Source organism: Elephantulus edwardii, unplaced genomic scaffold, assembly GCF_000299155.1.
Source record: "Elephantulus edwardii isolate Elephantulus edwardi_28Jun2011 unplaced genomic scaffold, EleEdw1.0 scaffold00008, whole genome shotgun sequence".
In the NCBI taxonomy this organism is placed as follows: Eukaryota; Metazoa; Chordata; class Mammalia; order Macroscelidea; family Macroscelididae; genus Elephantulus; species Elephantulus edwardii.
The window spans coordinates 1487762-1500578 of record NW_006399758.1 but is presented as its reverse complement, the minus strand read 5'-3'; the positions used below and the strand labels follow the sequence as shown (position 1 = coordinate 1500578).

At 39.8% G+C, this 12817-nt stretch overlaps 1 protein-coding gene across 1 annotated transcript in view; it reads left to right on the top strand.

The window, feature by feature from the left end:
* ADHFE1 (alcohol dehydrogenase, iron containing, 1) overlaps positions 1–11237 on the top strand; it is a 59502-nt gene extending 48265 nt beyond the window's left edge. The window contains exons 13-14 of the mRNA XM_006880427.1: positions 1176–1333; positions 11154–11237. Coding sequence (XP_006880489.1) covers positions 1176–1333; positions 11154–11237 — 242 coding nt within the window. The remainder of the gene's footprint in view (positions 1–1175; positions 1334–11153) is intronic.
* Positions 11238–12817: the final 1580 nt, after the last annotated feature.

Sequence of the window (12817 nt, the reverse complement as noted above, 5' to 3'; positions counted from 1 at the left end):
CTTTTCAAAGAGAAGAGATAACTGGGGGTGGGGGTGGGGGTGGGGAGAAAAATGCAACAATGAATGAATGGAAATCCAAAATCTCTGTAAATGTTCATTAAAAGTAATAAAATTAAAAAAGGGAAAAAGTATGGCTGGAGACCATATAATGTGGATGAGACTACTTGTTGCTGCTTATGACAATAAGATTTGATGAATGGAAATCCAAAATCTCTATAAATGTTCATTGAAATTAATTTTTTAAAAAACCAAAATGAAGCAGAAAATTATTAAGAGGAATGAAAATAAAGAAATAATAAATGGAGGCATAAAAAAAGAATAGGTAGTGCCGTGCTAAAAATTCTGGGATTTCCATTTGGGAATGTTCACTATCCCCCTGCCTTGTAAGATATATGTCTCTGGGACATATGTTAATTATGATGTCAAAATTCTGCCCTACAAATCTCCAATATTTGACAACCTTTGTCTCACTTAACCAATACCACCTGTTGAATTCTGGTTTTTCCAGGGTCCTGTACTTCGCTGTTAGTTCAGTACTGTTTGTTTAAAAGAATCCACCCTAGCCTTTGCCAGCAATGATTTTAAATGGAGGAGAAATGTTTCCCTCCTTGTGAACACAAAGTCCGTTTCTGTCATACTTCTCTTCCTAATTGGAGAGGTTTGGGGGTATCTAGACTCTTGCCTCACAAAGCTTTTCCAATGGGATTTTGTCTTCTTTCCCAAGAAGTTTCTGTGAAGCAGAGAGCACCTGTACCTCTAGATGTCAGCAAATTCCAAGCCTTGGAAATTGCCTTTTCTCCTCTTTTATGTCTTTTTGGTCTCCTTCCCATGCCTCTTTTCTTTGCTCTCTCTTCACCATGCCATATTCACCACACAGTGTTTTAAGACATGACAGGCCCTAGGAAATGTGTCGACAAATTTGGCTCCTCTAAGCAGACTCTTGGTGCTCCTCCTTGCATGGCTGTCTGTCTGTCTCTCTGCCGGTCTGTCCTCTGCAGGATAGTGGTCCCACAGCCTCTGCGTGGAGGTGAGCGTTTTCCTGGTCCTAGGTGTGGGCCGCATGGCAGTAGATGTGCATTATGTAGTCAACTGGTACAGGACCAAATTCCTCCTACAGCTGCCTTCTTCCTCCTTCTCTCTGTCCTGCATACACTGGGCTCTCTGTCTTCTTCTAGGAGCTGACATCCGCACTGCCAGGAACCAAGATGCAGGGCCTATTCTTGCAGACACACTCCGGAAATTCTTATCCGATCTGAACGTGGATGACGGCCTGGCTGCCCTCGGCTACTCCTCAGCTGATATCTCAGCTCTGGTGAGAGGAACTCTGCCCCAGGTAAGAGCGGCAGCTGGAAACCTTGCTCTCTTCTAAGCACAGAGAGAACCTTTCAGTCGCCACTCAGGAAATGCATGGTCCATTTGTGCATTTCAGGGTGATGGGCACAGAGGGTCCTCCCATGGTCCATGGGCTTCAGCGCACCCCACTTCCACTCTCCTTCCCCAGAGGGAAGCAGCCAAGGCTCCTTCACTTTATGTCTTCCCATAAAACTGTGGCTTATGGGAAACTTTTATGATACAACTGAAAGAATCCTTTATAAAACTTCCAAGGCCAAACGACCAAATTCTGTCATGCACGATGGCAAAATTTTCCCTTACTCTATTACTGCTCTTCTAAGGTTCCTCTATAAAACTAGGAGAGTTTGTTTCCAAAAGACCATTAATATTATTACCCATGATAGAAAGTTAGACATTTCTACTCTTTTGTGAGGGTCAAAGTTGACCTTTAAGTTAAGACTGTCACAAAAAAGAAATTTTTTTTAATGTGCTATGAAGGTTATGTATTTTATACCTATTTCGGTCCCTTTGGGTCTCATTAAATACAGTCTTAATGGAGTTAAAGTTTCAATTCTCAAAGCCCTCATGAAGAGAGGTACTTCCTCGTTGGATGGTCTTTTTCATTTATAATCAAACACCAGTGTGTTCAGGTTCTAGCAGACTAAAAGCCTGTCTGAGGCAATTCAGCATAAACAGACTTCTCAGAGCCATGAGGACCTGACTCATAGGCCATGTTGCATGGTCCGTAAGGCCATTCTTAACCCTCCTACAGGAGTGAGTAAATATGGCCAAAGAATTGATGGGTTTGAGTTATGGCATTGGCAAAGATCATCAAATAGATATGGACAAGAAGGACAATCTGTCAGAATCACCTTATAAGTAAGGGTTTGTCACATGTTTGTTGGACTTGTTATCAGAAGGAACCCAGCCCCGGAGGACAGCATGTTTTGTAGAAGGCCAGCAAAAGAAGAGGAAGACCCTCAATGAGATGGAATGGCACAACGGTTACAACGATGGACTCAAATATAGCAATTGTGAGGATACAAGGCCAGACAGACTTTCATTCTGTTGTATGTAATAGTAACAACATCAAGAATGGAAAGTCTTTGTATGCAACAACAAAATTTAAAAAATAATGTAAAGTCAAGGATTATATGAGTACTATGGGAATTAGAAATGTCTGTTAAAAGGTACAGTGTTCATGGATCAGTCCCTGACATTGGAACGTGACTAACAGCTGGATTATCCACTCAGACATGATTGTCAGAGACAATGAGGCTGGTTCAAGGTAGGGCAACATTTAGAGCTACTTTTCATAGGGTCACTATGAGTCTCAGTGGACTGGACAGCACATAACAACAAAGTAGCTGAAGTGGAGGGGGGGAAGAAGAACGAACTGGGTAGGAGGGTAGAGAAAACAGTGCAACAATGAATGAATGAAATCTCTGTAAATGTTCACTAAAACTAATAAAATTTAATAATAATTTTTTAAAAAAGTAGCTGAAGTAGCAGTATTCCTAAACTCCACTACAATTAAGCAATGCTAAAAAAAATCCTCCTCTCCACTTCCTAAGCACTTAAAATGTTAAAGAGTTCACTGCTCACATAAGACAGTGTTTGTATAGATTGGTCTCACGCATTCCACAGGTCCACAGGAACCGCACAGATAATGTCAATGAACAGAATGATGTAAGGCAGTAGGCAGTGGTGGAGGTTATGGTGACCCATTTGGTGACAAATACAGGACCTATATAATTGAATAACCTAAGTAAATGGAATAATTTATTATTCAAGCTGTATTCTGTTGTTAGGTGCCACAGAGCAGTTTTCAAAACAGTAACACTGTGAAACAGAGTAGAAGGTCTCCCTAAGCTGTATTCTTGCAGCTGAAGGATCTCAGGTGGTGCAGTGGTGAAGCATTCAGCTACTAACTGAATGATTAGTGGGTGGAACCTACCAGCAGCTCTGTGGGGGACAAAACGTGGCAGTCAGCTTCTTGAAGATTTGCAATCTTGGAAACTCTGTAGGGTAGTTCTTCCCTGTCCTATTAGATTACAAAGGAGATGGAAAGGGCTTAACAACAACAGGAATTTTGCTTTACAGAAGCAAATTGAGAAGTCTTTCTCCCTTGATGTTGCTAATTGGATTCAAACTGCCAACTGAACTGGCACCTGAGCACTTAACCCTTGAACTACAAGGAAACATTGGTAGAACTTACAACTTTCACTGAAAGTCAGACATCTAGATGTTTCTCTAATTTCCCAGTATACAAACCAAACCTCACTCACGGGCCAACAGTTTGACCGTGGGTCAACCCTAGATTTAGATTCAGATTCAGTGGATTCCATTGCACCCAGAAAGAGAAATAAATGGGAAGTAGAGAAATTTCAAAGTTTAGCAGGGCTTTTACTGTGCCCCTAGACAAACCAACAGTTCTTCAATTATTCTTCAAGGCTAACTGTGCAAACACTGTGACTGACAACAGACCTTCACAGCCTACTAGACTCTGCTCTCCACAAGGGCAGGATCCTGTTTGCCCAATCTGTCCACTAATTCATTCCGACCCTTGGCGTCTGGCAATAAGTGAATGTGTTAAGTGAGCACATGACTACAGCCCCCTCTCAAATATCCAACTCAAGTGAGCTTACTAGCTGAATAGTGGAAGCTTCTTTGAGAGCTTTCCTTAAATGAAATGAGGTTCAAACAAAGACAGAGAAGACTAAAGATGTGACCACGCTAGTTTTAATGTAGCCTACTGCCTTGTATCACAGGGGTCCAGAAAACTGTTCTTTCTGTAAGGAAACATCTGAAAAGTTCTCCATTTTTCAAGGCCAAGAGCATCTTTATGAATATGTATTTGCCTACCTCCAAGAACAATCTGATTTTCAGAGTAAACTTGTCTGACAGGCTTAGCCACCTCATTGCTGATGGTGATGCATCTTTCAGCAGTCAGCACCGGTTGCCAAGAGTTTGCTGTTCTAACTCTGCTGTGCTCAGATTTTCACTTTCAAAAGTTGTGCTAATGGCAGTAGAGCCAGACTAAAGTTTGACATCATCTCCTAAAATAGCAAGTTAATTAGGTATTTTTCTGATTGCCAGTGTGCTTATGTCATACTGGAGGGTACAAGGAACAGAAACTTAATTAGACAAAACTAATTTTTTTAGCCAGGCAAAAGATGGTAGGTATATTGAATTTTTGAAATATAAATCATCACCTATAAAGTAAGAAACCAGATTTTCTTCAGGCTTTAGTCACAAAGCAGATTGTGTGATACCTTTTTTCTTTTCATATGTTTTCATAATTAGGGAAAATATTGTTTATCGTCTGTTAAGTGCCATTATCCAGTTCAGTTTTGGAGTCAAGATAGATAGGTAATCAGAATTCCTTGATGTCCAATAGTTCTATCAGGTACTTTCCAGGCAGTCTGTACTCTTACTGTTGTTATTGTTGTTGTTAGGTGCCATCCAATTGAGTCTGACCCATAACGATCCTATGAATAACAGGTCTGAACCCTGCCCCTATCCTGTGGCATCCTCACACTTCCTGACTCCCTAGACCACATTGCAGCAGTCACTGTGTCAATCTACCTATTTGCTGGTCTTCTTTTTCACCTATCCTCTACCTTTCCAAACATGATATAACCCTCTCCAAGGCATAGTCTCTCCTAGCAACATGCCCAAAGTTTGTAAGACATAATTTCAACATCTTTGCCTCCAAAAAGCACTCTGGCTGCACCTTCTGCAAGACATATTTGTTTGTTCTTTTGGCCATCCATGGGATGGATATTTAGTCTTCTTCTCCAACACCACAGCTGGACTTTTACTGTTATGCACCTTAAAACTATTCTAGCCTCAACCGATTACCCAGCTCCAAAACGGCTTTCATATATTTAGATAGCTTAGCACCCTACTCTTCTGTTTCCAATTTCTGTCTTAGTTAGCTAGTGCTACTATAACAGAAATCTCACAAGTGAAAAACTTTTAACAACAAAAGTTTCTTTTCCTGAAGTTTGTTGTTGTTGTTGTTTTTATGTGCTGTTTGAGTCACATGAGACTCATAGTGACCCTATGTACAACAGCTCTGAACCCTGCTCTATCTTGAACTAATTTCATTGTCTCTGACACATCAACCCCCATTACCCTAGTCACTAAGTCAATCCATCTCATCAAGGGTCTTTCTGTCTTGTGCTGTCCCTCCACTTTTCCAAGAATGATGTCCTTCTCCAAGGACTAGTCCCTCCTGGCAACATGCCCATCATATGCTAGACAGAGCTCAAAATCCTTGCCTCCAAGGAGCAGCCGGTTTCAACCTCTTTAGGACAGACCTGTTTGTTCTCTTAGCAGTCCATTGTATATTTAATGCTCTTCTCCAGCACCAGAAATCAAAGGCATCAATTCTTCTTCTACCATCATTAGCCATTGTCCTCCTCTCTTATGTAATTTGCAACTAATTGCAAAGACCAAGACCTGCATCATGTAGGTGCACCTTAGACTCTAGTCTGACATCATTGTTCTTCAGTACTCTGGAGAGGTCCCTGACAGCAGATTTTCCCAATAAAATTTGTCTTTTGATTTCTTTCCTGAGAGCTGATACTAAGAGTATTGATTGTAGAGCCAAGCAAGCTGAAGCTGTTAACAATCTCAATCTCTTGTCACCTAAGGCCTCCTATTTCCCTGGAGAATTCTGTAGGGTTTGATATCTCTCTCCCCATCTCTGCTTTCTACCTTGCTTGTTTAATCTCTTTCATATCTCAAAAAAGGTTGATCCAAGAGAAACACCCTACATTCTGCCTCATTAACATAACAGAAGCAACTGGGATGTTAATTATCCCATTCCTAAATAGTATTATCACCACAGGGAGGGTCGTTATCATTTACAGCACATATTTGGGGGGGGGGGCAGAATTCAATTGATAGCACCAAGTTTTCTAGTTTGTAGAGGAGGTACTACCAAGGGGAATTGGGGATTGGTTTTGTCTGTGGCAGCAGTAAGCATTTTAGAAACAACTTCAGAATCTCACATGTTGGGTAGACTGGTCTTTACTTCTTGGTATCTACAAAATGTAAGGCCATGAGAGGGGTAGATTAGTTTCTGTGAAAAAAAAATTGCCAGAAAGCTTATTTTCATATAGTCAGCCTTTGAAAAAGAGTTGTTTATGTTCAGCAAGGAAGGATCCGTTTTCCCTGGAAGGAAAACACCTAGGCCAGTCTTCTTGACCCTGCACCACAACCCACACCAGAGGCAGCAAATAGCAGCTCTGTGCCTGGAGGTTCCAACTGCCTCTGTCAGGCTGCACGGGAGCAGGAAAGAGAAAACTAATATTCTGAACCGGATTTCTGAAACCTCTGGAAAGAAACATTTACATTCCAAATCAAAACATTTCATTCCTGAGGAGAGCTGTCTACCAAAATGAACACTTCCACTCCCTTGCAGACAGGCCAGCTGAAAAGCTGTTATTTTATGAATGTGCTAAAAGTAGTAGTCTGAATTTATTTCCGTGCCCATGGTAATCAGCTGTCCTTTGTGTCTTGCAAGTCTATAAATAATAGCACGTTGCTTAACATGTCTTACTTCAGAGAGAATTTTTACATAGTATAGCTGCATAAGGACAAGTCACAGAATTTCTGTGTGACTTTACCCTGTTTAACCAATTGTTGGTGTTAGAGAAACTGGACTTCTCTTTGGCTCCAAAGGGTCCTGAAGCACTCTACAAAAAGCCAATGGGATAGGGGGGTTTTTGTGTTTTGTTTGTTTTTATAATTATACTATTTATTTACAAAGTTCAAATACATTGTTTTCCAGAGCAGACAATGGGTAGTTTTAAGGGCCTTTAAATTAATCACATACAACTCTCTAAATTAATCACATACAACTCTCTCTATAATAAGGAAAACAATGTGGTAATAGTCTTAGTAAATAGCAAATACTGGACTTAATCTTTTGACCTTCCACAAACATATTACAGATGTTACTTTGAATAGGTAGCCTTGCTACAATTTTTTTTCTTTTTTTGTGTGTGTTTTTTTATTTTTTTTTAATTTTTATTTATTATTATTAAATTTTATTAATTTTAATGAACATTTACAGGGATTTTGGGTATTCACTCCTTCACTGCTGCACCATTTTCTCTACCCTCCTCCCCAGTTTGTTCTTCTTCCCCCGCCATCCAAGTGTCTGTTTTAATTGTCCAATTGCCACAGTGCTTGTCAAAGTCAGTTCTGATTAATCTCCTTTGTCAGTGTGTCCTTTGCCATTCCCTATCACTCCTCCCTGGGAGAGACTTCACCCTGATTCATAAGGAAAAGGGGATGGCGTATTCTCTTAGCTACTTCCTGCTGAAAAGGGATGCTGTGGGTTTCAGGGTGAAGATCTTCTCTCACTACTCTAAAGGGCCCCTTTGGCAGTAGGAAACACATAGACTATTATGGAGATTGATTTTGGAATTTAGATGCACTGTTTTAATTGTGCTTAGCCGTACATGTTCATATCCTTGAAGATGTATCATGGGGGGTTTGCAACCTAGAAGACACAAATTTAACTAACAAGTTATGAGTACATGAGTCAAAAATTATGGAAAAGTAAAAGAAAAGATTCTTTCATTGTTTTACAAACCCTCCCCCAGGTCCCCTCCACCATGGAGCCATCGCTCTAGACTCCTGTGATGACAGAAATACCTAGTCACATATCTCTTTTATACAGTTTTCTCCCTCCTCTGTTTCAGTGCAGTATACATTATTGAACCCATCTTACTCAGTCTCTCCCCAACCCCAAGGACAGTCCCATTCTACAACAGTGGCATCATATAATATTTGTCCTTTTGTGACTGGGATATTTCACTCAGCATAATGTTCTCCAGAGTCAACCATTTTGAATAATATTGCATGAGTTCCTTGTTTTTCAATGCAGCATAGTACAATTTTTTTTTTCAAATCTCTCCTTGGATTTCAAAACTTACCTTTGCCTTGAACACATTGGATAGCCTTGTCCCCACTTGTCTTCTCTGTCTGTCCAGCCAGCCAACCTGCCTTTTTTCATTCCTCCTCACACTTGACAACATTTATTGAGTGCCTATACATTCTTGAGGGAGCTCTGGTAGTTGAGTGGTAAGAAGTTGCGCTGCAATCTTGAAGGCTGAGGTTTGAATCTACCAACTGCAGGAGTAGATTGGACAGTCTCTTTCCATGTTATTTAACTGCCTCTGAAGACCTGCTGGAGGTTCAGCTATGGGTCAGTTCTGACACAAAACAACTGTCTACATGCAGAGCAAAATGGAGGTTCCCCCCTTCTTTGTAGAGTTTGAACAAGGTGGTTGAGAAGTCCTGTCTGACAAAGATTTGAGGACAGCATTCCTGGCAGGGGAACACAAGAGAAAGGCCCAAGACAAGGTCAAGTTCATGCTCATGGGGCTGAAAGAGGACAGTAGAGTGAAGTGAGGTATGAATTAATGAGAGAAAGAGTAGCCAGATAATGGTCAAGAGCCATATCTGGGCAAACATTGTAGGGTTTGGATTTTATTTTAATTGTAATAAGAAGTCATTGAGGAGTGTCAAGCAAGGAAAGGCTTCACTCTGACTTCCACTGGACAAAAATCACACTGACCTTGTGAGGAGGATGAACTCAAGGGGGCGAGAGTGAAACAAATGTGGAAGCAGAGAGACCAGGAGCTATTCAAGTAGGACACTTTAATATAGGACACTTTAATAACGATGATTTAAACTTAAGATACAGTAAAACAAGAGGTAAACTTCAGTCAGATTTGGGGATTATTTTATCTTAATTGATCGCTAATCCATCTTTACTGATGGATTAAGGGTCTACGACTAGGTAAAGAATGAATCAAGGATAGTTTTTCATGAGTTTCTGGGTAACATTTCTAAAAGGAAGTAAACATAAAAAAGGTGGTAGAAGTCAGACTTCTGTCTTGTACATGTGAACTTGAAGATGCCAATGTCTTCCCTCCTCACCATCTCCATAAATCCAGCAAATTAACTATAGAGCCCCTACTGTGAGTCATGCAGCTCTGTCTGTAGGTGATGCGTGTGGGGTGCCAAAGTGAGCCATGTACCTCTTTTACCAGGTATGTGCCCAACTCATGCTTATAATAGGAGAACAGATTGAAAGACCATGAAAACAGAACCCCAAAATAGCATATCTTTTTTGGATCTTTTGGGTTCAGAACTTTGGGCATAAGATAGGCTTAATAATAATCCCCTGTTCAAATGAGATCAAGAAAATACTGTTGGTATGTACCAGCAAGCTGAGTACTACTCATAGTGACCCCATGAACAAATGGATCTGAACCCTGCGCTATCCTGGACCATTCTCACTATCTCTAATGCACTTGAGCCCATTGCTACCATCTTTGTGCCAAACTATCTTGTTGACAGTCTTCCTTTCTCACACTTACTCTCCACCTGTCTAAGCATGATGTCCAGGCCCCTCCCAACAACATGCCCAAAGTCTGTGAGATGCACTTTCAGCATCCTTGCCTCTAAGGAGCACTATTGTTTCACTTTCTCCAAGATAGGCCAGTTTGTTTTCTTGCAGTCCATGTGATATTCAGCACTCTTCTCCAACACCACAGCTCAAAGGCATTGATTCTTCTTCTGCCATTTTTTAATGCATAGGAAGTGACTGAGAAGACCATGGCTGGAATCAGGCACAGCTTAGTCTCAGGTCTCTATTTTAGAGCAAAAAGACTGTTGCTTCATGGGAAAGAAGTTTTACCTAATAATCTTCTAAGATGGAGTTAAGCTAGTACAAAGCATGTATGCCTTGAAAAATGTAAATTTTCACACAACAGGGTACTACTCAGCCATAAAGAAAAATTAATTCCTGATGATGCTTAAAAACATTGTTGTTGATTGCCATTGAGTCAAGCATGACTCATAGTGACCCTATGAACAAAAGGCCTGAAGTCTTTCTATAACTATCGTCATTTATCAAAGTTCATAGAGTTTCTAGAGGCATGTTTTTTTAAGAAGTGGATGCCACTCTTGCTTCCAAACCTGTCTTAAACTGGGAGCACCACCAAACACTGTCCACCATAGGTAACCATTATGGCATTTGTCACCCCAATGGCACATGGTTCAGCATGATAGCAACACCAGGTGACCTCAATATAGCAAACTGACAAAGGAGTGCTGTACCACTTAAAATTATGTTCCTCCAAAATAAAATAACAATCAACTTTTAAATACAGAGGCCCTCCTGAAGGTCTTGTTGACTCTAAACAAGAGGCTTAAATAAAAACCAATATAACATGGCCTTTTTGTTGTTGTTATGTGCCATCGAGTCACCTCATGCCCATAGCAACCCTATGTACAGAAGCTCTGAACCCTTCCCATACCAAAAATAAACATAAAAATAAAAAACCCCTAACACATTATGTTAAGTAAGTTAGTCTGTCACAAAATGACAAATCTTATGTTGTCTCATTTACAGGAACTAAATGGGTAAAAACCAAAGATCATTAGTGGTTACCACAGGTGGAAGGAAGATGAGAGAGTTTTTCTTAAGGGGCTCTGAGTTTATGTTAATAGTTGTGAGGTGATTGGAAAAAGGGTACTGAAGATAACAAGAATATAACCAATGTGGTAGTGAATTGTGATATGTAGAAATGGTTAAGATGACATATGTTTTGTTAGTATATTTTTACCACCAAAAAGAAAAATCTTAAAAAGGAACATAATTTTGAAATAGATTTCTTGTAACCACGTTATGTATATTTTTATACTAGGTTATAATTTCTATAATTTAGTAGCTTTTATGTACTGTCTCTACAAAAGCCTTGGATAACTCCTTTTGTTTGCTGTTTCAGGAAAGGGTCACCAAGCTTGCACCACGTCCTCAGTCAGAGGAAGACCTGTCAGCTCTGTTTGAAGCTTCAATGAAGCTGTACTAATTCTCCTTTTCACTGAAAGAATTAGCATTGGCCACATTAGTTAAAATGAAAATAAACGTTAAAATAAAATAGATGTTCATCTAGCTAGAGCTTTGTCTTTCCACCTGTATACACGATGTGGCTGCTACCACACCTTCCTGCATGAGAAAACTTTGGATTGACATGTGATGTATCAAATGCTTAAGATTCCCTGATGAACAGAGGCAAGCCCCTTCTATAAAATATACTGGACAAATGTCCATATTATCAGGTCCTGGGGCAAAAAACTCAGTGTCTCTCAGAAATGTAAATGCATGCATTCTTTGCCCAGCAATCAGGTGACTAGAAATTTATCTTCACTCAAATATGTAAAGAAATAAAGCATGGATGTTTGAGATAACACTTTTTCTAACAACAAAAAATTTGGAGAGATCAAATCTTTCTTGAGTAAATATATGTGTATATATGCATACTTCTAAGTGCTATAGCACTGGTCTGCCAATTTGCTGTACAGAGATAATTCATGGTTGCTGTGATGCTAAACACTGTGACACTGATGTGTCAAATGTGATAATGGTTACCCATGGTGGACAGTGTTTGGTGGAGCTCCCAGAGAAGCAGGAGTGGCATCTACTTCCAAAATAGCTTGCCTCCAGAAATTCTATTAATTTAGAGAAATGATGAAAACTATACAAGTGTTCAGGTCTTTCATTCATAGGATCACTATGAGTTATCTACAACTTGATGGCACTTAACAACACCAACAACAACAGCAATATATGCAGAAGAGAGCTCTGGTGGCCTAATGGGTAAGGAGTATGCCACAAACGTGAAGGCAAGTGGTTCAAATCCACCAACTTCTCTGAAGTAGAAAGATGAGAAGTCTCCTGTGTTATATCCAGGCTCTAAAAACTTGCTGTGAGTCAGTTCCAAATTAACAGCAATGAGTGACTGAGCAATAAATGCACAGGAAATATTCAAAAGGATTAATAGCTGAAAGTTATCACTGGAAAAATGAATTTGTGAATGTAGAGAATTGAGAGAAAGCTTTCATTTCCTATTGTATAAACATTTGTACTGTTCACATGTGTCACTTCTCATTTTAAAGGAAAATTATTTTATTACTCTAAGTTACATTTGTTTTCTTTTATAAATTGCTAATAACAGTAATATTTAATTTTTTTGAAGATGAAAGTAAAGGTTTCTATTAGAAAAAGGTAAGTCACAGAGAGAGAGATCTTATATTCCAAAAGTAAAGAAGTAGATGTTAGATTATCAGATCTTACTCTGATATGTAAAGTATACACAATTACAAATAGATGGCATTTTTTTTCTTTTCTTAATAAATTTATTCACAAAAAGTGAGACTGCAGAGGGGTTGGGGGCTGTACATGGGCACAGGCCTAGTGAGTTCTATACATAGGGCTAGGAGTCAAGAAGCCTCCAGGTGGAAGGGTATTTTTTAATAAAAAAAATAATGGGAGCTACAACCACCCCCTCCCCGTTAAAAAGACACAAAAATAGACTTCTCTGAGGTAAATGGGGAGTCTGGGGCTTAAGGGTGTCAAGGGATTCACAGGTGCTGGGGCTTAAAGGGAGTG